At 46.0% G+C, this 24,861-nt stretch overlaps 2 protein-coding genes and 1 pseudogene across 4 annotated transcripts; 1 reads left to right on the top strand and 2 right to left on the bottom strand.

The window, feature by feature from the left end:
- Positions 1-1,488: 1,488 nt before the first annotated feature.
- On the bottom strand, positions 1,489-3,518 carry LOC104650661 (small ribosomal subunit protein uS2-like; annotated as a pseudogene).
- A 1,486-nt stretch (positions 3,519-5,004) lies between these two features.
- Positions 5,005-8,396, top strand: HEPN1 (hepatocellular carcinoma, down-regulated 1). Its single transcript, XM_074401920.1, is given in 3 exon segments — positions 5,005-5,175; positions 8,116-8,187; positions 8,190-8,396. Coding segments are annotated over 3 exon segments (450 nt in total).
- On the bottom strand, positions 7,608-24,861 carry HEPACAM (hepatic and glial cell adhesion molecule). Of its 3 annotated transcripts, XM_074400785.1 has the most exons (8): positions 24,365-24,609; positions 21,219-21,349; positions 13,348-13,606; positions 12,361-12,642; positions 11,975-12,068; positions 11,399-11,472; positions 11,045-11,115; positions 7,608-10,103 (listed from the first exon to the last, which is right to left on the bottom strand). In XM_074400785.1, exons 2-8 carry the CDS (start codon positions 21,309-21,311, stop codon positions 9,801-9,803), a joined length of 1,176 nt encoding a protein of 391 aa, XP_074256886.1. In that variant the 5' UTR covers positions 21,312-21,349; positions 24,365-24,609; the 3' UTR covers positions 7,608-9,800. The 3 variants fall into 3 exon arrangements, with proteins under 3 accessions (XP_074256886.1, XP_010332973.3, XP_074256885.1); XM_010334671.3 differs by lacking the exon at positions 21,219-21,349 and having other exon boundaries at positions 13,348-13,689; positions 24,365-24,859; XM_074400784.1 differs by lacking the exons at positions 7,608-10,103; positions 21,219-21,349 and adding an exon at positions 10,118-10,223 and having other exon boundaries at positions 13,348-13,689; positions 24,365-24,861.

Here is a 24,861-nt window from a genome sequence, read left to right on the forward strand (position 1 = left end):
ATGTTTTCATGCCAACTTGATTGTACTCCAATCTCCACAATCCAGAAAGATGGTAGGTTTCCCTCAGGGGAAAATAAGGCAAGTCTCAAAGGAATTCCAATCCATCACTAGCTCTGTCCTCAACAGGGTGAAAATGGAGAGGTGAGACTGCCTGCGTGCACCGCAGGGAGAGAGCCCCAGGGGCTCCTGTAGCCTGAGGAATGGCCCCAGCCCCACAGTCACATGTCCTGTGCCTGGAGATCACCTTCAGCACAGCCTTGCCTTGCTCCTAGGTTCTGGAGAGCCAAGTGCTAACACCTGAAGGTGACTGGAGGGGCTGATTCAAAAGCCGTTGCTGCAGGACACTAGAACTCTTTCACCAGGGCACTCAGAGAGACTTGCAGCAGTGACCGAGGGGACTTCCCAACAGTAGGGTATGTCTGGATGGCTCCCAGATAACGCAGGGCTCATTTCCAGCAATCTGGCACATCCGAATCCTCATTGTCTCATTTCCACAAACTAAGGAAGAGCCAACTGCATGAGTCAAGGGGATGACATGGCTTGGTGGGAGCCGCCTCCAGTTGCTATTTCAGGGAAGCTCTGTTCTGTGGTCCTGGTGATGTGTAGTCCCAGTGACCAGTTTAAGCAGTGCCTTCCTTCACTCCTAGTCCTAGTGTTTTATGTTTTCTAGCTCCCCTTTAGTTATTTGTAAGAGGGAGAAGAGAGGGGAAACACCAGGTGCCCTTCTGAGCAAACCTTCAGAGGAAATTCCTCTTCATCTCTGGCTCCTGGCTTCTTCTCCTTCTGGCCAAGCCAATGGAGAAAAACGGATGAACGCAGGTGGGATTTGGAGTCAGTTACACTGAGGTTGAGATCCTGCTTCTGCCTCTTATTGACAGAGAGATCTTGAGTAAGTCACATAGCCTCTCTGAGTCCCACTTCCCTCATCTGTAAAATGTCAGCCTGAGGTTTACAGACAGTGGATATGGAAGTTCTTTGAAAACACTAGATGTGTGTTAGTTGTCCCTTGAGTGTTCTGAGATCAGCATGCCTGACCAGCACAGCCACAGCCAGTCCCAACCACCCCTTGATACTCTTTTTGGATTTGAGACTCACACTTATTGCCTTCTTGTCTTTTTCCCCCTTCTATGCTTGAGTCTGCTTGATCTCAATCTATAAATTCTCATGTTTGTTCCAAGATGCCAACAGCTGGAGGGAAATTGGGTCAAGAGAGAAGATAATAATGACCTCCTTTAGCTGGCTGGAAAAATCGTCCTAAGGCCACTTCACTGGCACAGCTTCTATTCCCTAGTTTTGGTTCCCATCAACATCATGGGTGATTTTAGGTGCCTGGAATCTAAAATCACATCTAATACTCTTAACTCTACATTTTCTCAACTTTCTCAACACCAATGACTATGGGTCACACCTAGCTCAAACAGTGCCCAGTTAGAGATTTCAAGGGCTGATTGCTGCGACTGGGACTTCCAGTACTATGTTGAATAACAGTGGTGAAAGTGGGCATTCTTTTTAGATGGCATTCTTTAGGGCAAAGGATATCAGTTTTCCCACATCAGTATGATACTAGCGATTGGTCTGTCATACGACTTTTATTGTGTCAAGGTATGTTCCTTCTATAGCCAGTTTTTTAAGGGATTTTTATCTTAAAGGGATGTTGAATTTTATCAAATACTTTTTCAGCATCAGTTGAAATGATGATAAGGTTTTTGTTCTTCATTCTGTTGATATGATGTATCACACTAATTGATCTGCATATGTTGAAACATCCTTGCATAAATCCCAGTTAGTCATGATAAATGATTTTTTTAAATGCATCATTGAATTTGATTTGCTATTATTTTATTGAGGATTTTTGCATCAATGTTCATCATGGATATTGGCCTGTAAGTTTTTTTAGTTTTTTTTTTTTTCATCATTGTTGGATTTTGGTATCAGGGTGATACTGGCCTGGTAGGATGAGTTTGGAAGTATTCCTTCCTCCTGTTTTTGAGAATAGTTTAAGTATAATTAGTATTAGTTCTTCTTTAAATATTTAATAAAATTTAGCAGTGAAGCCATTGGGTCCTGGGCTTTGCTTCACTGGGAAGTGTTTCATTACAGCTTCAATCTTGTGACTTTTAAAAAAATATTTTATTGCATTTTAGGGCCTTCAGATAATTTTTTATTTTTTATTAATGTCCTTTTCTTTCACATTGAGGAACTCCCTTTAGCGTTTCTTGTAGGACAGATCTAGTGTTGATGAAATCTCTCAGCTTTTGTTTGTCTGGGAAAGTCTTAAGTTCTCCTTCATGTTTGAATAATATTTTTACCAGATATCCTATTCTACAATAAATGTTCTTTTTCCATTGGCAGTTTAATATGATCACTCTCTCCTGGCCTGTAAGGCTTCTGCTAAGAAGTCTGCTGCTAGGCATATTGAAGTTCCAGTATATGTTATTTGTTTCTTTTCTCTTCCTACTTTTAGAATCCTTTCTTTATTCTTGACATTTGGGAGTTTGATTATTGAAAGTCTTGAGTTAGTGTTATTTGGGTTAAATCTGCTTAGTGTTTTTTTTTTTAAACTTGATGTTTATTTTCCATGAATCTTATATGTTGCTTAAGAGCCCACACAAGAACAGCTTAGGACCATTCAGTGGTTGCTCCTACCCATTCAGTGGCCTGAGCAGTGGGAGCTGCAGACCAGTCTTCCGTGGCAGGCTGGGCGCTCCAGTCTTCAGTAGGGAACTGCCGGATAGGCACAGAGGGCACCTGCGCGCCTTCAGACCAGTCTGCAGCCTCAGGCTGAGTGGCAGTGAACTCAGGAGCGGGAGCAGTCCATTCGCCCTGAAATTCCTCCTTGGTCACAGCCTTTTCAGCAGCAGCCTGCTCTTCTTTTTCAATCTCTTCAGGATCTCTGTAGAAGTAGAGATCAGGGATGACCTCCCACGCGTGTTCATGGGAGATGGTGTCATGCATGCGCAAAACTTCCCGAGCCAGCATCCACCACATTAAACCCACTGAGTGAGCTCCCTTGTTGTTTCATGGGATGGCAATGTCCACACAGTGCAGAGGTGAGTCTGTGTTACACAGAGCAATGGTAGGTAGGTTAACATAAGATGCCTCCGTGAGAGGCTGGTGGTCAGCCCTTGGGTCAGTAACCACAAGCAGCCGTGGCTCCCCAAAGGCTGCCTGGATCCGGTTGGTGAAGGTTCCAGGAGTAAAGCGGCCAGCAATTGGAGTTACTCCAGTGGCAGCAGCAAACTTCAGCACGGCCCTCTGGCCAGTATTCCTGGAGGATATAACACCGATATCAGCAGGGTTTTCAATGGCACGAGCTGCCAGGAGAAGCTTCTCCCGGGTCCTCTTCAGATTATGATGTAGATGCCATCACTTTGCCTTTTACAGATGTACTGCTCCATCTGGAAGTCAAGGTTGGTGCCACCTAAATAGGTTCCTGCTGCCAGGAACTTAAGGACATTCTCCTCCTTCATTTGCAGGACATCAAGGGCTCCGGACATTGTGAAAGTTTCCCTTTAAGTTATGACGGGAATCCAGAACAACGCTGTTTGGAGCCCTCGCTAGGTAGCGTGGAAAGGCAATCTGCTTAGTGCTCTACAGCCTTTCTCTAAGTTTGGGAAGTTCTCTGATATTATCCCTTTGAATAAACTTTGCCCTTATCTCTCTCTCTACTTCCTCATCAAGGCCCAGAACTCTTAGATTTGTCATTTTGAAGCTATTTTTTTAGATACATAGGCATACTTTCATTATCTTCTATTCTCTTTATTTTATCTACTATAACTGTGTATTTTCAAATAGCCTGCCTTCAAGCTCACTAATTCTTTCTTCTGCTTGATTAATTTCACTATTAACAGACTCTACTGTATTCTTCAGTATTTCACTTGCAGTTTTTAAACTCCATAATTTCTACTTGATTCTTTTATTTCAATCTCTTTGTTAAATTTATCTGGTAGGATTCTGAATTCTTCTCTGTGTTATCTTGAATTTCCTTGAGTTTCCTCAAAATAGCCATTTTGAATTATGTGTCTGAAAGGGCACATATCTCTGTCTGTCTGGGATTAGTCACTGGTGATTTACTTAGTTCATTTGGTGAGATCATATTTCCTGAATGGTCTTGATGCTTGTGAATGTTCACTGGTGTCTGGGCTTGTTTGCACCCTTCCTTCCTGGGAAGGCTTTCTAGGTATTCAAAGGAACTTGGTTGTTGTGATTTAGATTTTGGTGAATGCAGCTGTATTTGCATTAGGGGGTACCCCAAGCCTGGTAACACTGTGGCTCCTGCAAACTTGAAGAGATACCACCCTATGGTCTTGGATAAGATCTAGAAGAATTCTCTGGATTATCATGCATAGACTCTTATTCTCTTCCTTTTCTTTCTCCAAAACAAACAGTCTCTCTCTTTCTCCTTTCTCTTTCTCCTATCTTTCTCTCTCTCTGTTTGTGTGTGCTGAGCTGCCTGGAGTTGGAAGAAGGATAACACAAGTACCCCTGTGGCCACCACCACTGAGACTGTGCTGGGTTAGACATGAAACCAGCACAACACCGGGTGTCACAAAAGGCCTGTGGCAACCACTGTCTGGCTACCACCTGTGTTCACTCAAGGCCCTAAGGCTCTACAGTCAGCAGGTGGCAAAGCCAGCCAGACTTGTATCCTTTACTTCAGGGTGCCAAGTATCCACCAGTCCTGGGCAGGTCCACAGATGCCACCTGGGAACCAAGGCCTAGGAATGAGAAACTTTAGGAATCTCCTGGTGCTCTGTTCTAGTGCAGCTGCGCCAGCACCCAAGCCCAAGGCAATGTTTTTCCCACTCTTCCCTCTCCTTTCCTCAAGCAGAGGTGTCTCTCCGCATGGCCACCACTGCCCCAGGCCCATGATGAATACTGCCTGGCTACTGCTGATGTATATTCGAGGATCAAGGGCTCTTGAGTCAGCCTGTGAAGGCTGCCCGGCATAGGGCTCTCCTTTCAAGTCAGTGGGCTCCACTATGGCCCAGGGCAGGTCCAGAAATGTCATCCAAGAGCCAAACCCTGGAACTAGGGACCCCAAGTGCCCACTTGGTTCTCTACCCCACTGTGGCCACACTGGTACCTAAGCTGCAAGACAAAGTCCCCTTTACCCTTCCTCCTACTTTTCTCAAGCAGAAGGAGCCCCTTCCCATAGCCAATACGGCTGGAAAGGTACTTGGTGACACCTGAAGCCAGCATGTCTCTTAGTCTCACCCAAGGCCAATGGCAAGTATTACCTTGGTTCCACTGCAAATTATTCAGGAACCTAGGGCTCTATAGTCAGCAGGTGATGAATGCTGCCAGGTGATGACTGGGTCCCGCTCTTCAAGGCAGTGGGTTCCCTTCTGGCCCAAGGTGCCTAGAAATGTTGTCGGGGAGCTGGGGCCTGAAATGGGGAACTCAGGACTCTGTCTTGTGCCCTATCCTGCTATGGCTGAGCTGATATCCAAGTTGCAATACACAGTCTTGTTTACTCTTCCTGCTCCTCTCTTCGAGCAAAAGAAAAGAGTCTCTTTCAAAGCTGTAAGCTGTGAGGCCTGGTGTTGGCAGAGGGATGATGCAAGCACTCCCTTGGCTGCCCCAGCTGCTGTCTCACTAGCTCATATGCCCCCCGCCAAGTCCACTGGCTTCAAGCCAAGCCCAGCACAGCATCGAGAGTTCCCCTAGAATTGCAGTCCTTGTGTCCTAGACTGATTTTCAAGTTATTTAGAAACCCGGAGCACTTTAACCCATGGTTGTCTTTCTGGAACTCAGGTTCCCACCACTGGGATGTATAATTCTTTTTTGGCAAGGGCTGATCTCAATGCTCCCTCTGTGGGTGCTGGCTGAGTTCTGCAGCTGTGCTGGTACCCAAGCTGGTGTTGTTTCCACTGTGACAGGGCAGCACTGGGTTCTGACACAAAGTCTCACAATGGCTGCACTCTCCCTCCCGCAAGTGTAGAGATTCTCTCTGTGCCATGTGGCAGCTGCTGGGTGATGAGGTAAGGGTGGTGTCAGCCATTCAAGACCGTCTTTTCTACCTTCTTCAGTGCCTCTTTCAGTGATACGAAGTTAAAACCAGGTATTGTGATCATTCATCGGGGTTTTGGTTGTTATGAGGGTGCTTTTTGTGTGTATGTGGATAGTTGTTCAATCTGGCGTTCCTGCAGGGAAGACGATAATCAGTGGAGCCTTCTATTCAGTCATCTTGCTTCATCTCCCTTGGTAATCTCACATTTTATGAGTGTTAAGTACTTTGAGTTCACTGTGCCTTTAAATTTTGTTTTACTTCTGGCTGCTTAAAAATTTCCCTCATCTCTGGCTGGGCGTGGCAGCTCAGGCCTGTAATCCCAGCACTTTGGGAGGCTGAGGCAGGTGAATCACGAGGTCAGGAATTCAAGCCCAGCTGGCCAACATAGTGAAACCCTGTCTCTACCAAAAATACAAAACTTAGCGGGGTGTGGTGGCACATGCCTGTAGGCCCAGCTACTTGGGAGGCTGAGGCAGGAGAATCACTTGAACCCGGGAGGCAGAGGTTACAGTGAGCCAAGACTGCATCATTGCACTCCAGCTTGGGCGACAAGAGTGTCTCCATCTTAAAAAAAACAAAAAACAAAAAAACAAAAAAAACCTCCCCCATCTCTTGAAACCAGCGATGCAAAACAAATATAATTTAAGCAGGACCCGGTTGTTTTGAAACAGGAGACGTCTCAAACATCTAGTTTGAAGCACTTAGCAGGGAAGTTCTACGTATCGCTTTTCACCTGTTGCAATCTGGCTCACTGCATGTCTGAAACTGCTTATGCCAAGTCACTCAATGTTTTTGTTGTTGCCAAATTTAACATGCCCTTTTAACTTCTTTCCATATGTGAGCCCCTGCAGTCCCAAATGCTCCCTTTTTCTTGAAACCCTCTGATTCTTTCAATTGTGTGATATAGTTATCTCCTAAATATTCTCCTATCTTACTTGCTGTGCATTTTTAGCCTTTTTGGTGAGGTCCTTTTAATGTAGAAATACATAGTGATGGCCTCAGAAGTCTATCTGCGGCTTTCTTGCTTTCTTCACTTTCTACTTTGTATACTTTCCTGAAATAATTTCATCAACTGCTATGGCTCAGTACCCTGAATTCCTCCATTGGGTCTTGCACTTCCAAGCTTTTATACATGCTTCTCCCTCTGTTTGGACCATGTCCTTTCAAACTTTCAAAAACCAGAGTAACTAACGAGTCTAAGAAAGACTCAACTCAGGTCTCTTCTCCTCCAAGATGCCTTTGCTGACAACACCTAATCTACATGCTCCCAGAGCACCTTGTATCTACCTCTGCCATTGCATTTGATACACTATATTGTGATCATCCGTTTACTGATCTGTCTTCCTGACATAGTTATGCTGTATCCTCAGTGTCTAGCACAGGGCCTAGTCGATGGTAGATAAACACGTTTTTTGAATAAACAAAAGAACACCTGAATAAATAAATGAATGAATAAGTGATTTTGGAATGGGTAATCTGGGGTTTGGAAAGAGGGTAAAATGTGGTGAAAGAAGAGGAGAAGAAAAAAGGGAAATGACGGGTATATTTAAGCAGCTTGTTTTGTTACCCTTCCTTATGTGGAATAAAGTTATCATTTCATTTCATCAAAAGTTTATTGAGCATCCAGTATGTGCTAGGCACTCTGCTAGATGCCAGGAATACAAAGATGAAGATCAAAACAGCACAAAAATGAACAAACAAAAAACCCCACTTCTGTACTTACCCCTCCCCACCCCCACTTTAAGGCAGATTTGGCTTAAGCCTGGGAAGCTGGCCCCTCAGGGATTCAGCACCAGGGAATGGCATGCTCTCATCTCACGCTAACCTTCACCTGTGCATCTCAAGGTTGACCAGCAGGTACTCCTCCAAGTCCTGCCTCTTCCACTTTCCTGAGAAACTTTCCCCTACATGCACTATCTCATTATGGATGAGGCACCTGGGAAGTTTAGGGGAGCTGCAAAGGCACACCTGCTCAAATGAGCCTGGGGATGTGCCTAGGGACAGGGAGCTGAGAGAGGCATGCTGTTGGGGTCAGGGCAGAGGGGGCAAACTAGAAATGTCAGTGCCTTTGGGGCTGAGACAAAACGTGCCCTGGTGTGGAGGTGACGAGTAATGGGGGTCTGGGAATTGCTCCATGGGATGGTGGAGAATCAGCTCTGGAGTTTAGGAGGTTGTGGAGGGGCCAGGGATGCAAGGACCCTTGGAGGCATTCAGGAGGAGAGGACGGAATACACAGAGGGCCTCCTTCTCTTTCAGCTTTTTAATTGCCCTCTCTCCTCACACAGTGGATTATTGCTCCTCCTATGAACTGTTCAATAGGTGGTGGCATGGGCACAGCCTGGCTACACAGTGGCCCGGCCTCTTTATTCCGATGTTAGTGTGATTAGGGAGTCTGCCCTTGTTCTGTTCCCTGCGATCTGAGCATGTGGGAGCAGGGCAGATGGGTGGCAGGAGGCCAGGGGTTGGATCATGTTTCCCCGAAATGCTGGGAAGCAATAAGCCTCCTCCTCCCCCAACCATTTCTCTGGAGATTAGGACTTATTCTCACAGCTGGAGGAAGCTCAACAACCTTCCTGAGGACAATGATTGTTTGAAAGGCTTATTTTGTAAGGAAGCCAGGATGAAGATATGAGTTTGATGAGCTAAAACAATTCCTCACTTGGTCTGGATTTCTGGGCCAGGGGAGTAAGTGGACTTCACTTCTGTAAACGAATAAGCCCATTCGTCTCTTTTATTCAGGAACAGAGACAGAAAGAATGCTTGGCATGGCATGCCTCTGAGGGAGGCTCTAGGAGGAGGCCAAGCTGGCAGGCTTGAGTTCTTTGCTCTTGCTAGGGCCCAGGTCAGAGGGAAAAGAAATGAGTCGGGTGCAGTGGCTCACGCCTGTAATCCCAGCACTTTGGGAGGCTGAGGCTGGCGGATAACGAGGTCAGGAGATCAAGACCATCCTGGTCAAAGTGGTGAAATACTGTCTCTACTAAAAATACAAAAACTTAGCCGGGTGTGGTGGCCGGCGCCTGTAGTCCCAGCTGCCTGGGAGACTGAGGCAGGAGAATTGCTTGAACCCAGGAGGCGGAGTTTGCAGTAAGCAAGGATGGCACCACTGCACTCCAACCTAGGCGACAGAGCGAGGCTCTGTCTCAAAACAAACAAACACAAAAGAGAAGTGTGCTTGTACCCTTCCCTCACCAACTTGCAGGTCCCCAGGTAACCAGGTGCCCAGGGAAAAAGGCCTTCACAATGACCCCCCCCCCCCAGCTCGGAACAGCCCCTGCACACCCAGTTACCGGCATCTGGCTTCTCCTTAGCTTAGTACAGCTGTGAATTTCGGGAAAGTGGCCTCTCTAATCTGAACTTCCCAAAAAAGAAGTGCCCCAGAACTCAGGCATTTGTTCAGAGGGAAGGGTGGTGAGTGGGAAACCTCATGGCTCCCTGGGAAGAGCACAGGATCGTCACGGGGGTTAGGTTATTGATGTTAGTTTCCATAAAACCCTGTCGGGTATTGGGCCAGAAATTTAATAATCTATGTGGTTCTAAGAGGGCACAACCTATACCAACTGAGAACACAGCCAGTAAACCGGAAGCAAAAGCGATCCGGTTTCCCCACCTCACTGCCGCCTCCGCGCACTCGCCTCCGTCTGCGCATGCTCACACACGTCCACACCCGAGACACCAGCGCCCCGCGGGGACCTCCCCTCGCCCCTAGCGCACCGGCCCCGGCTTCCCAGCCCTCCCCAAGGCCGCCGGCCGCAGACCGCAGGCGCCTCGCAGGGGGTCCCCAGGAGGCTCAGGCGCTGATCTCCACCGGGCCGGCCTCATCTTGCTCCCGGATTATGTGCACGCCCGCAGTCCGCAGTGTGCGCGAGGCGCTGCGCGAGCGGCCGGGCGAGCTCGGGGCCCTAGGGGGCGACGTGTGCGTCCGGCCGGTGGCGGGGGAGCGCGCTGGCGAGCGTGGGTAGCGGCGGGCTGAGCGGATGGGCAGCCCCGGCGAGCGGCCGGGCACGGCGGGAGACACGGAGTAGCCGGGCGGGCCGGGCTCTGTCGCACTTCGAGGCTCCGGGGCCGGGTTCTCCTCGGGCTCCGGGGAGTCCTGCAAGGACACGCCCCGCAGGGGTCAGGGGACAGTCCGCCCAGCCTGGGAGCGCGCCTGGTGTCGGAGCTCGCTGGAATTCCGAGGGGAGGCACCCGGTTCCCTCTGCACGCCCCCCTCCTGGAAGGGGCAGATAGAGGTCTGGTTTTTCTGGCAATATGCCACACTGAGCGTGGGGCCTCCTGGCACATAATAGGTGTTAAGTAAATGTTGAAATGCGATTTTTGAGTGCTTTTCCTCTTTACTCTCCTCTTTCCACTGGTCATGGACAGCCTGGGACAGAGTCAGTTGTGGAATAGGGTGGAAATCACCAGAACTGGTGTCCAAAGACCTAGGTTTGAAACTTAGATCTGCCACTCATTCACTTGTTTAATCCTGAGCAAGTCATTTAATCTCACAGCCTTGTTTTTCTAATCTCTAAAATGGTCATGACACATATATTTCACAGGGTTACTCTGAGTACTATAAAGCAGGGGTTCCCCAGCCCACAGGCCAAGGACTGGTACTGGACCATAGTCTGTTAGGAACATAACGGCAGAGCAGCAGGTGAGCAGTAGGCCAGAAAGCAAAACTTCCTATGTATTTAAGGCCGCTCCCCATCGCTTGCATTATCGCCTGAGCTCCATCTCCTGTCGAATTAGTGGCTGCACTCGATTCTCATAGGAGCATGAACCCTATTGTAAACTGCACATGCCAAGGATCTAGGTTGCATGCTCCTTACGAGAATCCAATGCCTGATAATCTTAGGTGGAACAGTTTCATCCCGAAACCACCCCACCACCATCCATGGAAAAATTTTCTTCCATAAAACTGGTCCCTGATGGCAAAAAGGTTGGGGACTGCTGTTATAAAGGGATAGGATTATGGTATGGCTCTCTAGCACCAGGCATGTGGGAGAGGCTCACTGTATGCTTCTGGGCACCCAGCCCAGAGCTGCTCACCTTGTCCTTCAGGATATAGAGTGCCATGGGGTTCTTCCGTTCCTGCTCACCACTTCGAGGGAGGGTGTCTGCTGCACATGGGAGGGAATGGGGTGGCTGGTTCAGGTACAGACTCTCCACACCAGCTGGCACCTACTCTCTGTGTTCCCTAACTGGCCCGCCACAACCTCCACCAACATATCTGAATATCCTGTCTCCTACCTTGGCCAAACCTCTCCCTCCTCTGCAGTCTTTGTGCAGTTGGTGAAGGGGCCCTGCAGAGCTGTTTTCCTTGTTGCCCAGTTCTGTCTTTTCCCAGCAGCCCACTGACATTCAGTGTTGATGGGATGGATGAGTGGGTGGCTGGGAGCTCACCTTCTGGTTTCAGGCGGTCATCATTCTGATCCATGTATTCCAGGGAGTTTTGCTTCTCTAGCTTCTTCTGTTTCCTGTGAATCAATCCAGCCCCACCATGAGCCAAACTACTGAATGTGAGAAGGAGATCTAATGGGGACACAGGGAAGAATCTGATGGCCGTAAAAGAGGCCTTGTGACAGGAAGATGGGCTGGGTACAGTCCATGAGCTTTGGAATGAGCCACATCTAGGTTTGCACCTTAAGTCTGTCACTAGCATTGTGACTGTGGGCAAGTCATTTAACCAATCCGAGTCTCAGTGTCATTATCTGTAAGCTGCAGATAATCAAAAGGTAGCAGGCTAGCCACAGCCACAGTACCTGGCCCCAAAAAAGGTGCTTGGCAAGTGAAAAACTATGGTTACTGGGGCTAGGGTTGTGGGGCTTGGAGTACAGGATGCTGTTGCACACACAATGGTAGACTGGATCTCTGGGGAAGAGACGCAGAGCCCTGGGAGGAAAGGCTTAAGAGACTTAAGATAGGGTTTAGGTTTGGGATGGATTGAAGGACTCGGGTGCTCAGGAGAGTTACCCAGACCTTTTGGAGGGTTTCCAGCAGGCACAGACTGTCACCAAGGTCACAAGGAGGAAGATGCCTCCAGTAGACAAGATGATGTAAAGGGAGCTTCTTCCTAGGGAGAGAGAGAAGCAGAGAGGCAGGAGAAACTTCAAAGGTGCAAGGTGTGGTGAGCAGAGCTTCCTGCCAAGGAAGGAGGAGAAGGGGAGCCCCAGACCACATGCCTGGCTGATGCTGGTGGTGGAGCTTGCACAGAAGCCACTGCCTACCTCTTGGTATCCTCCATGGACAGTTTGTCCATCTCTGTCCCCTTTCCCCCAGTGACACTCTTTGGGATGTCCTCAGTCTCTCATGGTCACCTGCCTCTTGGGCTTTAAGTACTGAAGGAAAGCCTGTAGGGAACTCACTGTATACGGTGATCTTGATGGGCAGGCTGCGGCCCTGGCTGATGGGATTCTCCACCACGCAGCTGTACAGATCGTCGTCCTCCATGAGCACGCGCGTGATGGTGAGCACCTTTTGGTCAGGGGACAGGAGCATTCTCGAGTCATTGAGGAGGGGCTTGCCGTCCTTCAGCCAGGTGTAGCTGGGCTTGGTGCCATTCTCGTGTGAGCAGTTCAAGGTGAAGGCCTCACTGAGCTCCAGCACAGTGGTCGAAGCCACCAACACCTGCGGCCTTGAAATAGGCACTGAGCCGCAGGAATGGGGGAGCCTGTGAGTCATTGGCTAAGAAATGTTCCCCTTCCCCTTTTTAGCTCTCTGCCTTCCAACACACCTTTAACACTGCCTTCCAACTCAATCTGTGGGCTGAGAAGACTTCAGGCATCCTAAATCCAGTCCTTTCTCATCATTTATTCATTCGTTTCACCAACTATTTATGGAGCACTAACTAGGTACAGTGGGTGAATTCTGAACAAGGGACACATGGTGTTGCCCTCGTTGCCTCTTTCCAAATGCCTTCCCAAGACCACTGGGCTTTAATGTCTTAAACTGACCTAGCCAGGAAGATATTTTAGTTGGGCTAAGCATAGGTCCAAGTGTTTAGGTTAAAATCTTGGCTCTATCACTTCTATCTGTGTGACCTTGGGCAAGTTATTCAACCTTTCAGTGGCTCACTTTCCTCATCTGCAAAATGGGGATAATGATATTAACTATCCCCTGATTTAATGAGTCAACACATGCAAAGCACTTAAAATAGTTTCTGGCACGTGGCAATCACAGTACATGATTAGCTGTGCTGTGCCTGTCTGCCAACTTCTAGTGTCCACTTGCCTCAGTTTCAGCTCCTAAGTGCCTTTTGGGTTGATTTTCCCTTGGTCTAGTTGGTGCGCTGGGCAGACCCTTCCCCAGTCCCACCTGCCAGTCTTGCCTCTTTCCCTGCCAGAGCACTTTACCATCTACAGTAAGGTTGATGGTCTTCTCTCCAGTGAAGGTGTCATCAGTGATGGAGATCTCGACCTCATAGGTGCCTTCATCGGCCAGCTGCAGGTCGCTGAGAAGCAGGGAGCCATTTTCAAAGAGCCGAATACGGTCTCGATAGTCAGGCCGCAGGGTACCGATGATCTCCGTGCCAATGGACTGCACCACGGTCACTGGCTTGTCACGCTTCAGCTGCCACTTCACTACAGGCTTGTCGCTGCTGGTACTGCTGTACTGCACAGAAAGCAGAGCCGACTTCCCCACGGTGCCATGGATGAGGCGCACGGGGCTGGTAATGTTCACCCCCTCCAGGGGGTCTGTGAACAGAGACCCATGAGGAAGAGGGCAGCATCAGGCCCTGGGCTCCTTAGCCCACCCCCAGCTTTAAGCCCTCTGATCTCCCAAAGCCTCACCTCTCTGGCTCTTGACTTCCTGCCAATCCTGGCTGCTTACCTCGTGGTGCTATCTCTTCCTCCATGGTAGCTCTGTGCACCTCTGCCCCTGTGTCCTCCCTCACAGTCATCCCATAGCCCTCAATCCTTCTTCCACCTGGCCCTCTGCCTCTCTGGCACTTTGTCCATTGCCTTCCTCTTGTGGAAGATTCTAGCTCACCCACACCCTAGGCCATCCATTGATAAAAATATTTATTGAATATCTCCTATGTGCCAGACACTTTTCTATGTCTTTTGGATATATCAATGAGCAAAACTGATGAAAATCCCTACCTCATCTGAAGCTTACAGTCATTAGATCTCTGGGTGAATTTGTCAGATCTTCTCGATTGGGGATTGGGAGGGTGAGATGGAGAAAGCATGGGAACACAGGTTCACAAAGAAAGGAGCAGGTCATGAGACAGTGCCAGTAAAGGGAAAGCTTAGGGGCCCGAAGACAACTTGACCACTTTCTAGTTATACCAAGAGCCTCCCCCATCTTTTCTGTAGATGCATGTAGCATCTTACTAGGCCACTCAGTGAAGAACAGTTCTGCAAGTAGGAAGGCGGTTTTGGGAATTTACCTGAACTCCAGCCCAATCTGTACCCCTAGAAGAGGGATTTGGGAAGGGTAGACAAAGAGCTTAGAATCAGAAAAGCTTTGTCACATTGGGCTCCTGCTCTTACTTGCTTTGTGGATTTGAGTACATAATCGTTTTAAGGCTCATTCTTCTTGTTTGTAAAATAAGGATAATAATAATAACAAGCCTGGGCGTGGTAGCTCACGCTTGTAATCGTAGCACTTTTAGAGGCCAAGACGGATGGATTGCCTGAGGTCAGGAGTTCCAGACAAGGCTGGCCAACATGGCGAAACCACGTGTCAACTAAAAATACAAAAAATTAGCTGGGCATTGTGGCATGCGTCTGTAGTCCTAGCTACTCTGGAGGCTGAGGCACGAGAATCGCTTGAACCAGGGAGGCAGAGATTGCAGTGAGCTGAGATAGTGCCACTGCATTCCAGCCTGTGTGACAAAGGGAGACTTCATCTCAAAAAAATAAAAAATAAAAAAAATAACAGCAACTGCCTTATCAAGTTCACAGGATTGGAAAGTACAGTATACATTTTAGTCATTGTCATACAGCAGACTGAGCAGAGTTTTGGGCTTTATTATTGGTACATGACTTAGGAGGGTCCCATCTCTTTGGAACTCAGATTCCCTATACATAACAGAAGTAGTAGGCTAGATGGTCTCACTGGTTTGTTCCAGCCCTGTAAATCTGGGATTTTACCACTTGTGCAATGGATGCTATATCCAGAGACACATCTCACATTTCAGAGACCTCTTAGGAGCTTTGAGACCTGAATAGATGCTGATATTTGGTGTCACTTGGCCTTGTAGAGCAATCCAACCACCTGAAGGAGGGTCTTCTGGATAGCATGCCAGTTGGGAGGAGGGCTGAGTTTAGCTGAATAGGCACGTACATGCCAGATGCTCAGTCCCTCTGCACCTCCTGCCGCTTCCTTTGACTGTAATTCCCTCTGAAGCTCCCTCTTTCTTTCTCACCCTTATTTCTCACCCTGCTGCTGCTCCCATTCAGTGTTGAGGAAACTGAGCTGTGCCTTTTCATTCCTTATTTCTCTCCTTGTGCTTAGAGGACAAGACCAAACCAAGAGACAGTTAAACTAAAAGGTTGGTGGTGAAGATCAAAGCAAATTTTATTTACTAAATATATTAGATCCATTTTTGGAACAAGTGATTTGCCAAGTACTGAGCTCCTCATCTTTGGAAACGGTCAAGGAAAGACCAATTAGCTATTTTTTCACTTTGCTGGGCCTCAGCTTCCTCTTCTGTATAACGAAGAAGCAGGACCCGAAGATCTCTAGATCTCTAGGTGCCTTCTTAGCTCTGACCTTTTTTTTTTTTTTTTTTTTTTAGACAAGATCTCACTGTGTCACCCAGACTGGAGTGCAGTGGCGCAATCTTGGCTCATTGCAGTCTCTGCCTCTCAGGATCTAGCTATCCTCCTACCTCAGCCTTCCAAGTAGCTGGGACCATAGGCATTTGCCACTATGGCCTGCTAGTTTATTTATTTATTTATTTATTGAAGAAACAGGGTTTCACCATGTTGCCCAGGTATCTGGTCTTGAACTCCTGAGCTCTGGCAATCCACCCGTGTTGGCCTCCCAAAGTGCTGGGATTACAGGCATGAGCCAACACACCTGACCCAAGCTCTGACATTCTATGATCCACTACTTGCCAGAAATGTTAGAATCATAAAACCTTAAAAGTAAAAGAAACTGGCTAGGTGGGATAGCACACACCTGTAATCCCAGCTACTTGGGAGGCTGAGGCAGGAAAATCACTTGAACCTGGGAAGTGGAGCTTGTAGTGAGCCATGATAGCACCACCGCACTCCAGACTGGGCAACAGAGCAAGACTCCATCTCAAAACAAACAAAAAAACAAAAACAAAAACAAAACAAAAAAAGAGCAGAAGAGACAGCTCTAATGATCAAAGCTAAATTGTGTGAATATCTGAATATCATATGCTTGCTGTTGAATGAAAATCTTAATTTGGGGCAGGCAAAATGAACAACATAAACTATTTTCAGACTTTTAAAAATTAATGATACTTTCTTGCCACAAAATCTTAAATAACAATGGAAAGAAATGAAATATGGTTCCATCTCACGTGCTTTGGTAGAAGAGGTGCTGGGGATGAGTCCTGTCCCCGTCAATAACCCAAGGAGCGACTAGGAATCCTTATCGGCTCTGTGCATCAGACCAAAGTCCATTTGGCCACATGATCCATAAGGTTTCTTGTAATTCTTAATTTCTGTGATTATTTAAATGGGATATCCTGCCTATCAACTACTAGGTCCAAGGCATGGCTTGATTTAGAAAAGCAAACTTTCAAATTTCCCTTTTTAGGCAAATAGGCTTTGGTATGTATAACAAGAGGTGGCCCTGAAAAAAGGCATGAGCTTGATTAAAGGCCCTGGAGTGATGATCAAATAGCTGGGGAACATCTACCCGCTTTCTTGAAACCCAGTGTGTAGTAATGTGCTGTGAGGATTACCTATGCAGAGCCACCCTGGAGTTAATTGATGTGTAAAAGGAAAATAAATCTTGGGGCCCCTAAATCACTAAGCTAATGGAAAAAGTCAAGCTGGGAACTGCTTATGGCAAACCTGCCTCTCATTCTATTCAAAGTCACCCCTCTGCTCCCTGAGATAAATGCGTATCTGAGTGCCTCCTTCGAAAAGACGAATCAGGAACGCAAAAGAATGCAACGATTTGTCTCTTAGTCTCTTATCCACCTATGACCTGGAAGCCCCCTCCCGGCTTACAGTTGTCCCACATTTCTGGATCAAACCAACGTTCATCTTACATATGTTGCTTGATGTCTCCTGTCTCCCTAAAATGTATAAAACCAAACTGTGCTCTGACCATCTTGGGAACATGTCATCAGGACCCCCTGAGGCTGTGTCACGGGCATGCATCCTCAACTTTAGCAAAACAGACTTTGTAAATTAACTGAGACATGGATCTCAGATAGTCAGGGTGCACAGGTGTAATGACCCCAAGCACCGAACTGAGGAGTCTCATTTCCTTCTTCTAGGAGTCTGGACAGTGACAACCTCAAAAACAAGTGGAAGGAATTTCTCCTTTCCCTTCTATCTTCTGTGGCCTCCTGGAGCTTCCCTGGCTTCCATGCGCTCCTATCCCATCCAAAGTCCTAGTAGCCTTTTTGCAATATATTTCTCCCTGAAGCCTTTCTGCCAACTTAAAGTTGTTATTTCTGGATGAAAATATTGGAGAAGCTATGGCCTATAGATTGCCTGAGGCCTCACCACCCTCTAGATAAGTCCTCTCATCATGCCTGTGATCATGAGTATGTCCGTGGGTCAAAAGGATGTATTCACACGTGTTCATAAGTGAATGAAAGAGTCTTTCTTGACAGCTGACAGAGCAGTTTGCTGAGCAAACACTGTTTCCCAAAAACTCTAGCCAAAATCATACTCTGTATTAAGTTCTGGTTCCACAACTTTCAAGGGACACAGAACTGGGACAGCAGCCAAGGTACGACACAAAAATGAGGAAATAGCTCACAACTAAGGTCCAGAGTGGAAATAAATGGACTAGGACCACTCAACCTTGAGAAACGATTAACTTAATCATTGTCTCTGAGGCATCAGAAGGAAGAAAGTTTTTGTTCCCACCAGAGGCTGAAGGAAAGGAAATTGAGATCTCAGCAAGAAGTACCCTATCACCCTCAACAATGTGGTACTGGGGTAGGGTGGTGGCCTCTCCTTAAGTAGGATTTTGAGCTGCTGTGACGCCTGGGAATGTCACACTTTAGGGTATAAGAATGTACCTGCAGACAGCCTTGGCTTTTCTTATTAGGGTCTTCCCTTAGAGAAATCACCATCCACTCATTTTTATCTGCTCACTTTGCTGGGTCAAAGTTTCCTTTCACCAGTATTTGTCTTAAATTTACCTTTTAAAAGTGTCAATGGGGGTGGTGCCAAATGTGTGTTCTAGGATTTGGTCTATACAGACCTTATCTATATTCCCTAACACCAAAGACTGCTGCCATGTCCCTTTGCATCTGAAAAGTTTTTTTTTTTTAGTTTGGGTCTATCTCCACAAAGAAATCTCTTCATCCTATGGCCATCATAGATACCCTTCCTTGGGCTTTCTCCAACTGTATTATTTCCTTTTATGGTGTGGTAGCCAGAACTGCATCTAATAATCCAAGGATAGAACACTTCGGTTTCCTAAAAGGAAAACATATTGTTTCTGCTTTTGATTTTTAATATTATTCCTAATTAATGAGGATCTGAGAACACCACCTGCCGCCTCCTCTGCTGTTACTCTACAGGTGCATCACTCATTGTATAGATGTTGGGGCTGCTGTGTTGCATTCTTATGTTGCTATCCTGTTGAGGCCCACAAATCATTTGAAGTGCCAATTATTCAGGGATATAAGAGAAACTCAGGAAAGAGAAATTGTGAAGAAGGCTTTTGGGATCCAGGAACTGGTAGCTTTTTATCTACAATCTAAAGATTGTAGATATTCAGGAATGTGTACTTAGTTAATAGGTATTAAGATGGCATACAGAGATTTACCATGTTTTTGGACTGAAACAATTACTCCTCTTAAGTTGTCAATTCTCCTTAACTGATTTGTAATTTAGTACAATACAAATCAAAATCCCAGGAAGTTTACTTTGTGATCTTGACACAAAGATAGACAAATAGATCAACAGAAAGTCTGAAAGCAGACTTAAATATGATTGCTCAAATGATGACAAAGGTGACACTGCAGTGCAGGAGAAAAGTGCTTTTCACAAAATAGTGCTGGGCCATCCGGGATACAAACGCATTGATCCTTACCTCACACCTTATACAAATATTAATTTTGGATAGATTACAGATCTAAATGTTAAAGGCAAAACAACAACATTTGAAAAAGAAAACAGACTATATCCTTGACTTGAGGGGAGACACAAGATCTCTTATAAAGGACACAAAAGTGGTAACCATCAAAGAAGGAAATGATACATTAGACTCAATAAAATTAAGAGCGTCTATTCAGCAAAAGATACTCTTTAGAAAGTGAAAGGCAAACCATAAGTGGGAGGAGATATTTGCAATTCATCCTATAAAAGGCACGTATGCAAAACATATATTTTAAATGCCCACAGACCACACTTTAAAGAAATTCAAACAACACAATAGGAAAATGGGTACAACTAATTATGATGGAAATACAATTTTAAACTTTTATTTATTTATTTATTTATTTATTTTTTAAAGCATCAAGGTGTCACCCTGCTGCCCAGCCTGGACTGCAGTGGCATGATCATACCTCACTGCAGCCTCAAACTCCTGGGCTCAAGAGATTCTCTTGCCTCAGCCTCTCAAGTAGCTGGGACTACAGGAACACATCACCACTCTCAGCTAATTAAAAAAAATTTTTTTGTAGAGATGAGGTCTTACTGCCTTCCCTAGGCTGGTCTTGAACTTCTGGCCTCAAGCAATCTTTGTGCCTTGGCCTCTTAATGTGCTGGGATTACAGATGTGAGCCACCACACCAACCTTAAACCAGAATTTGATAACAGCTCATCTCCACTAGGATGGCCAAAATGAAAAAGAGAAAATACAATTATTGGTGAAAATATGGATCATCTGAAACTCATACATGTTGATAGGCGTGTAAACTGATATAATTATTTTTGAAAACTGTTTGGCCATACCTATGAAAGCTAAATACACAGATACCTATAATTAAGCAATTCTATTCCTAGGAGTATCCCCAAAAGAAATACCCATATCTGTTCTCCAAAAGATATGTACTATTATAGAATGTATAATATTAACAACTCTATTCATAAAGCCCCAATGGGGCTAAGTTCGTTGAGTTGGTTTGGAAACAAGCAAAGCGTCTGTCAAAGTTGAATAGAGAAATAAATTGTGGCATATTCATGCAATGGAATGCTATACAGCAGTGAGACCAAACTACAAAAACAACGTAGATGAATTCTACAAACTTGGTATTCTGCCATAGAAGAATGAATACATATGATACCACTTATAGAAAGACATACACAATTAATCTGTATTAGAAGTTAGGACACCATTGTAATCCCAGAGGGAAAGCAATAGTAACTGAGATAGTATGAGGGTGATTCTGAGGTGCCAAAATGTTTTACTTCTTAATTTGGGGGTTGATTACATGGGTTTGTTAACTTTTTAAAGGTTCACAAAACTGTATCTTTATGCTAAATGTACTATATCATATGCAATTTTTAATGACAATTTAAAAAATGACAGCACCTACAATGTAGAGGTAAACTGGGATCTAAAAAGCTTGGAACCTAGGTAAGAGACTTGTTTCTATTGGGTCCTTAGGGATGGAAGAGTTCTTGGATTCCAGAGAATGAAACCTTGAAAATAAGATTACCTAGACTTACGACATGCTGTGTTTATGTCTGTCAGTTAATGCCCTGGTCTCTAGAAAATTTGTATGTGAATGTTTGTTAAGTTGGAATTTAAAAATTGGGAAATAAAAATGATCAATTTAGAAAAGCCTCATTTGTCCACGTCAGGGCCAGAGTGTTAAAGACTGCATGTTCCATGCCTCAGGGTTAGCTCAGTGTTGTCTGCCACAGCACAAGATTAAGGTAAATCTTGGGGAGCCAGAGCCACGTGGTCCAGTCTCCCCTTTAGTGTCAATCTTAAAAACTGCATTTCCCAGCCAGCTTCCCTGGCTGTTAAGTATGGCCAAGTGACTGAGTTGTAGTGGAGACAACTAGTGTAAGTGATACGTAACACCTGCAGACCTTGTTTAGCAAAGCCTTCCTTGTATGTTTTGCTGTTAAAAATAAAATAAAATAAAATTCTCTACCTGGAAGAAATGGAGATAAACCTCAGGGTGATCTTTGGAAGCACATGCCAAAGTTGATAGGGCTCCATTGGCTTGGTCCCTGAAAAACTTCATGGAGTAGAGTCCTTCCTCTTCCCAGGCCTAGTCTGAAACTACAATGGACTATCACATAGTTAATACCAGGAACTTAAATTTTAGAATTTATTGGTCCCAGAAGCAGACATTTTCCTAAATAATATATTAAGAATGGCAGGGATTCCTTCTAGAATCTCAGCTCGTATTACTCTTTAGTCCATAGCAGTACAACGGCCTCTCCCAGCATTTACCTCTTATCTATCATAGGCCATTAACTAATATAATATTAGCATAGCTTAAATTATATATATATATATAATATATATAATAATTATTATTATTTTTGAGAAAGGTTCTCACTCTATCACCCAGGTTGGAATGCAGTGGCATGATCAGGGCTCACTGCATCCTTGACCTTCCTGGTTCAAGCAATCCTCCCACCTCAACCTCCTGAGTAGCTGGAATTACAAGCGTGCACCACTAGGTTTGGCTAATTTTTAAATTTTTGTAGAGACAGGGTTTTGCCATGTTGCCCAAGCTGGTCTCAAACTCCTGGGCTTACGCCATCCACCCGTCTAAGCCTCCCAAAGTTCTGAGATTACAAGCATGAGCCACTGCGCCTGGCCACATTTAGAATGTTTTGGTGTATTCACCCAGTTACATTTTTTCACACAGAATATCTTTGATCACCTTTTGTTTTGTCTCAATCTTACTGACTGACGTGATCTTTCTGTAATTTTTTTCCTTATCATTTGCTGGCCAGAAGGAGTTTAGGGCCATTTCTGCTTTGTATATTTGTGCATTTCCTATCCTCAATTCACTGTCTGCATACCTTCAGCTCTAATTCTTTCTTCAGCTCATTGTCATTTCACCAAAGCCAACAGTAACCTCTTAATTGCCTTATCCAGTGGGCTCTTTCAGGTCTTTGTCACATTGGATCTCTCTGACACATTTGATAGTGTTGATTTCCTCCTGAAACTCTCAACTCCCTTGATCTTCTGGATAGCCCCACAGGCTTCTAGTCCTCCTGTCTCTCTGACCGTTCCCTCTTTGTCTACTTAATGGGCATTTCTTTCTCTGCCGTCCTCTACAAATCTTGAGGTTACATGTTTCATTTTCATTCCATATTTTCCCCCTCCTAAGTAATATTATCTGTGCTTATTGTTTTAACTCTCACCTATGGGCTGACAGCTGCCAAATACTTCTCTCCAACCCTGATCTCTCTGCCACCCAACTCCAGGCTATGTAACATCTTCACACGGAAGCCTCACAGGTATTTCAATCTAAACATGTATGATACTCATCACCATATCCCTCAACCCTGTCTCATTTTTTTGTTTAAGATTTTACACAGGAATCCCCCCTTCCTCCCTGGATCCTCCTACTTCCTACAGGTCACTAGCTCCTGATTTACCTCTAAAACATTTTCTCAACATGCCTCATTTCCTCTATCTTTATTATACTTTCAGTCCACGTTACTTCTCTTATTTCTTTCCTGGTCTACTGCAATAGCTTTGGTATAGGCTGACCTGTGTTACCCTCAAATTCATATGTCAAAGTCCTAACCCCCAAGTACTTCTGAATGTGACCTTATTTGGCAATGGGTCACTGCAGATCCAATAAGAAGAGATCATACTGGAGTTGGGTGGACCTACTCTAGTATGTGTCCATATAAAAAGGGGAAATGTGGACACAGACATGCAAACATGGAGAATGCCATACCAAGACTGCAGTGATGCTGACACGAGCCAAGGAATTACCAGAAGCTAGGAGAGAACCCGAAGGCAGAGCCCTCCCTAGAAGCTTCAGAGAGAGTGTGGCCTTGCTGACACCTCGAACTCCCACTTCTGGCTTCCAAGACTTTGAGACAATGTATTTCTGTTGTTTAAGCCACTCAGTTTGTGGTATTTTGTTACAGGAGCCCTAGAAAATGAATACAAACTTCCTTTCTTACTTTATTTGCCTCCAGTTTCCCCTCCAATGGCTCCCTGCAGACTGCGTTATCTGAAAGGTACGTGTAAGCCTGACAGACCCCAAATTAAAAACCGCTCACCAGCCCCCAACCTCTCAACCCCCAGAATATGAATCTGGTTTACAAAACTCTTGCCTAACTCAATTCATGCTTTTCTCTCCAGCAGTGATGAAATGCTGGGCTGGGACTAAATACTTGTTATTTCAAGCTGTTGACCTTTGCCCATTTCCCAACCCTAATGCCCATTCATACTCCTACCTGTTTTTCCCATCTTTTAAAATTCAGTGCACACATTTCTTCTACAAGGAAACCTCCCCCTGATATACCCACACTCTGTGTCCTACCCTACCAACCCCCCACCACCAGCATCAGCTTCCTGGATGGGGTAGGTGACCTTTCTCTGATTGCTATGCATTCTCTGCATAATTGACTTATGATAGTTCCTGCAGTTTAGTAAAATGATCTCTGCATCTGTTTGCCCCATGAAGTTGTGAATTCTTAGGTGCTCTATAATTGTGTGTGCGCATAGGTATATGTACTCATAAATAGGTATATTTAAATAAGATCACTTCTCGAAGGAGTTGGTAGGGGGCAGTAGCGGAGGTAGGCAGCTATGGTGTGGAGTGAATTATGGATAGGTTGGTATGACTATCCCACACTGGGAGGCTCATTATCTCCAAAACTTCTTTCACTTGTCTTACCCTTTTACACTCCGAGAAGCCAGAGTGGGGGGCTGGGGAAGTACAAAAAGAAGATTTCCCCTACTCCCACCCCTCGTGCCCCACCACAATTCCTTGGAAAGAATGCCGGACTGGCCCACGCCAGCAAGTCATCCCATACGAAATGGCCCAGTGCCTGCCATCTAATGTACTGAATGCCGTGGGAGCTCCAAAGTCATGCAGCCTTTTGAGGGGAAGGGGCAGGGGCCGCGCGGGAGGCACACGGAATGAAGTAATATATTCAACGCTAATGCCCGCATTCTGTGAGAAGCTTCCCACAGCAGCTGCGCTCTCCCTTACTCCCGCCCCGAAGGCATTCAGGCCCTCCACTCTCCCCTCCCTCTGCTGTAAAAGCCCCGGGTCCTTTCTCCAGACCCTTCCTTACCCTTCCGACCTCCTACCTGTCTGGATCAGAAGAAGGTAGACAAAAGGAGCGAGGCGCAGGGCCCTGGAGGCTCTGGACAGGGCTCCCCTTTCTCTCTTCATTTTGGGTGGCGTTCTCCAGCTCTGGTGCAGACAATTAGCATGATTTCTCCACTCTGGGCACGTCTCCTTTGTACCACTCGGAGTTCCTCTGCCCGAACACAACCCTGCCAACTTCCCTCTGAATACACAGAGCTCTGTGTATTGCTGGACTTGTTCTTTCCTCTCCCTCAGACCTGGCATTTTCTGGTTTCCAAGCCCTACATCCTCAGTTTGGAAGAGGGTATCTGCTTAGGAGATAATCTTCAATTCAGGTTCCAACACGGGGGCGCCTACAGCCCAGCAGTTGGTTGCTTGTCTGTGCTGAGCCCCACTTCCAGGGGAGATGAGGATCGGGGCTCAGTCAGGGCACTGAGCTGGGACACACGGTTAATCGGACCTTGTGTCCCAACCTACCCTGTCTCCACCTCACACT

Source organism: Saimiri boliviensis, chromosome 6, assembly GCF_048565385.1.
Source record: "Saimiri boliviensis isolate mSaiBol1 chromosome 6, mSaiBol1.pri, whole genome shotgun sequence".
In the NCBI taxonomy this organism is placed as follows: Eukaryota; Metazoa; Chordata; class Mammalia; order Primates; family Cebidae; genus Saimiri; species Saimiri boliviensis.

Bases quoted from the DNA above. Each gene is read 5' to 3' on its own strand.
- HEPACAM (XM_010334671.3), bottom strand. From the start codon at position 24,629: ATGCCAGGTCTGAGGGAGAGGAAAGAACAAGTCCAGCAATACACAGAG. The intron at 13,690-24,364 runs GTAGGAGGTCGG...CTCTGTTCACAG, and splicing joins CCTTCTTCTGATCCAGACAG to ACCCCCTGGAGGGGGTGAAC. The intron at 12,643-13,347 runs GTAAAGTGCTCT...CCTGCGGCTCAG, and splicing joins CATCAACCTTACTGTAGATG to TGCCTATTTCAAGGCCGCAG.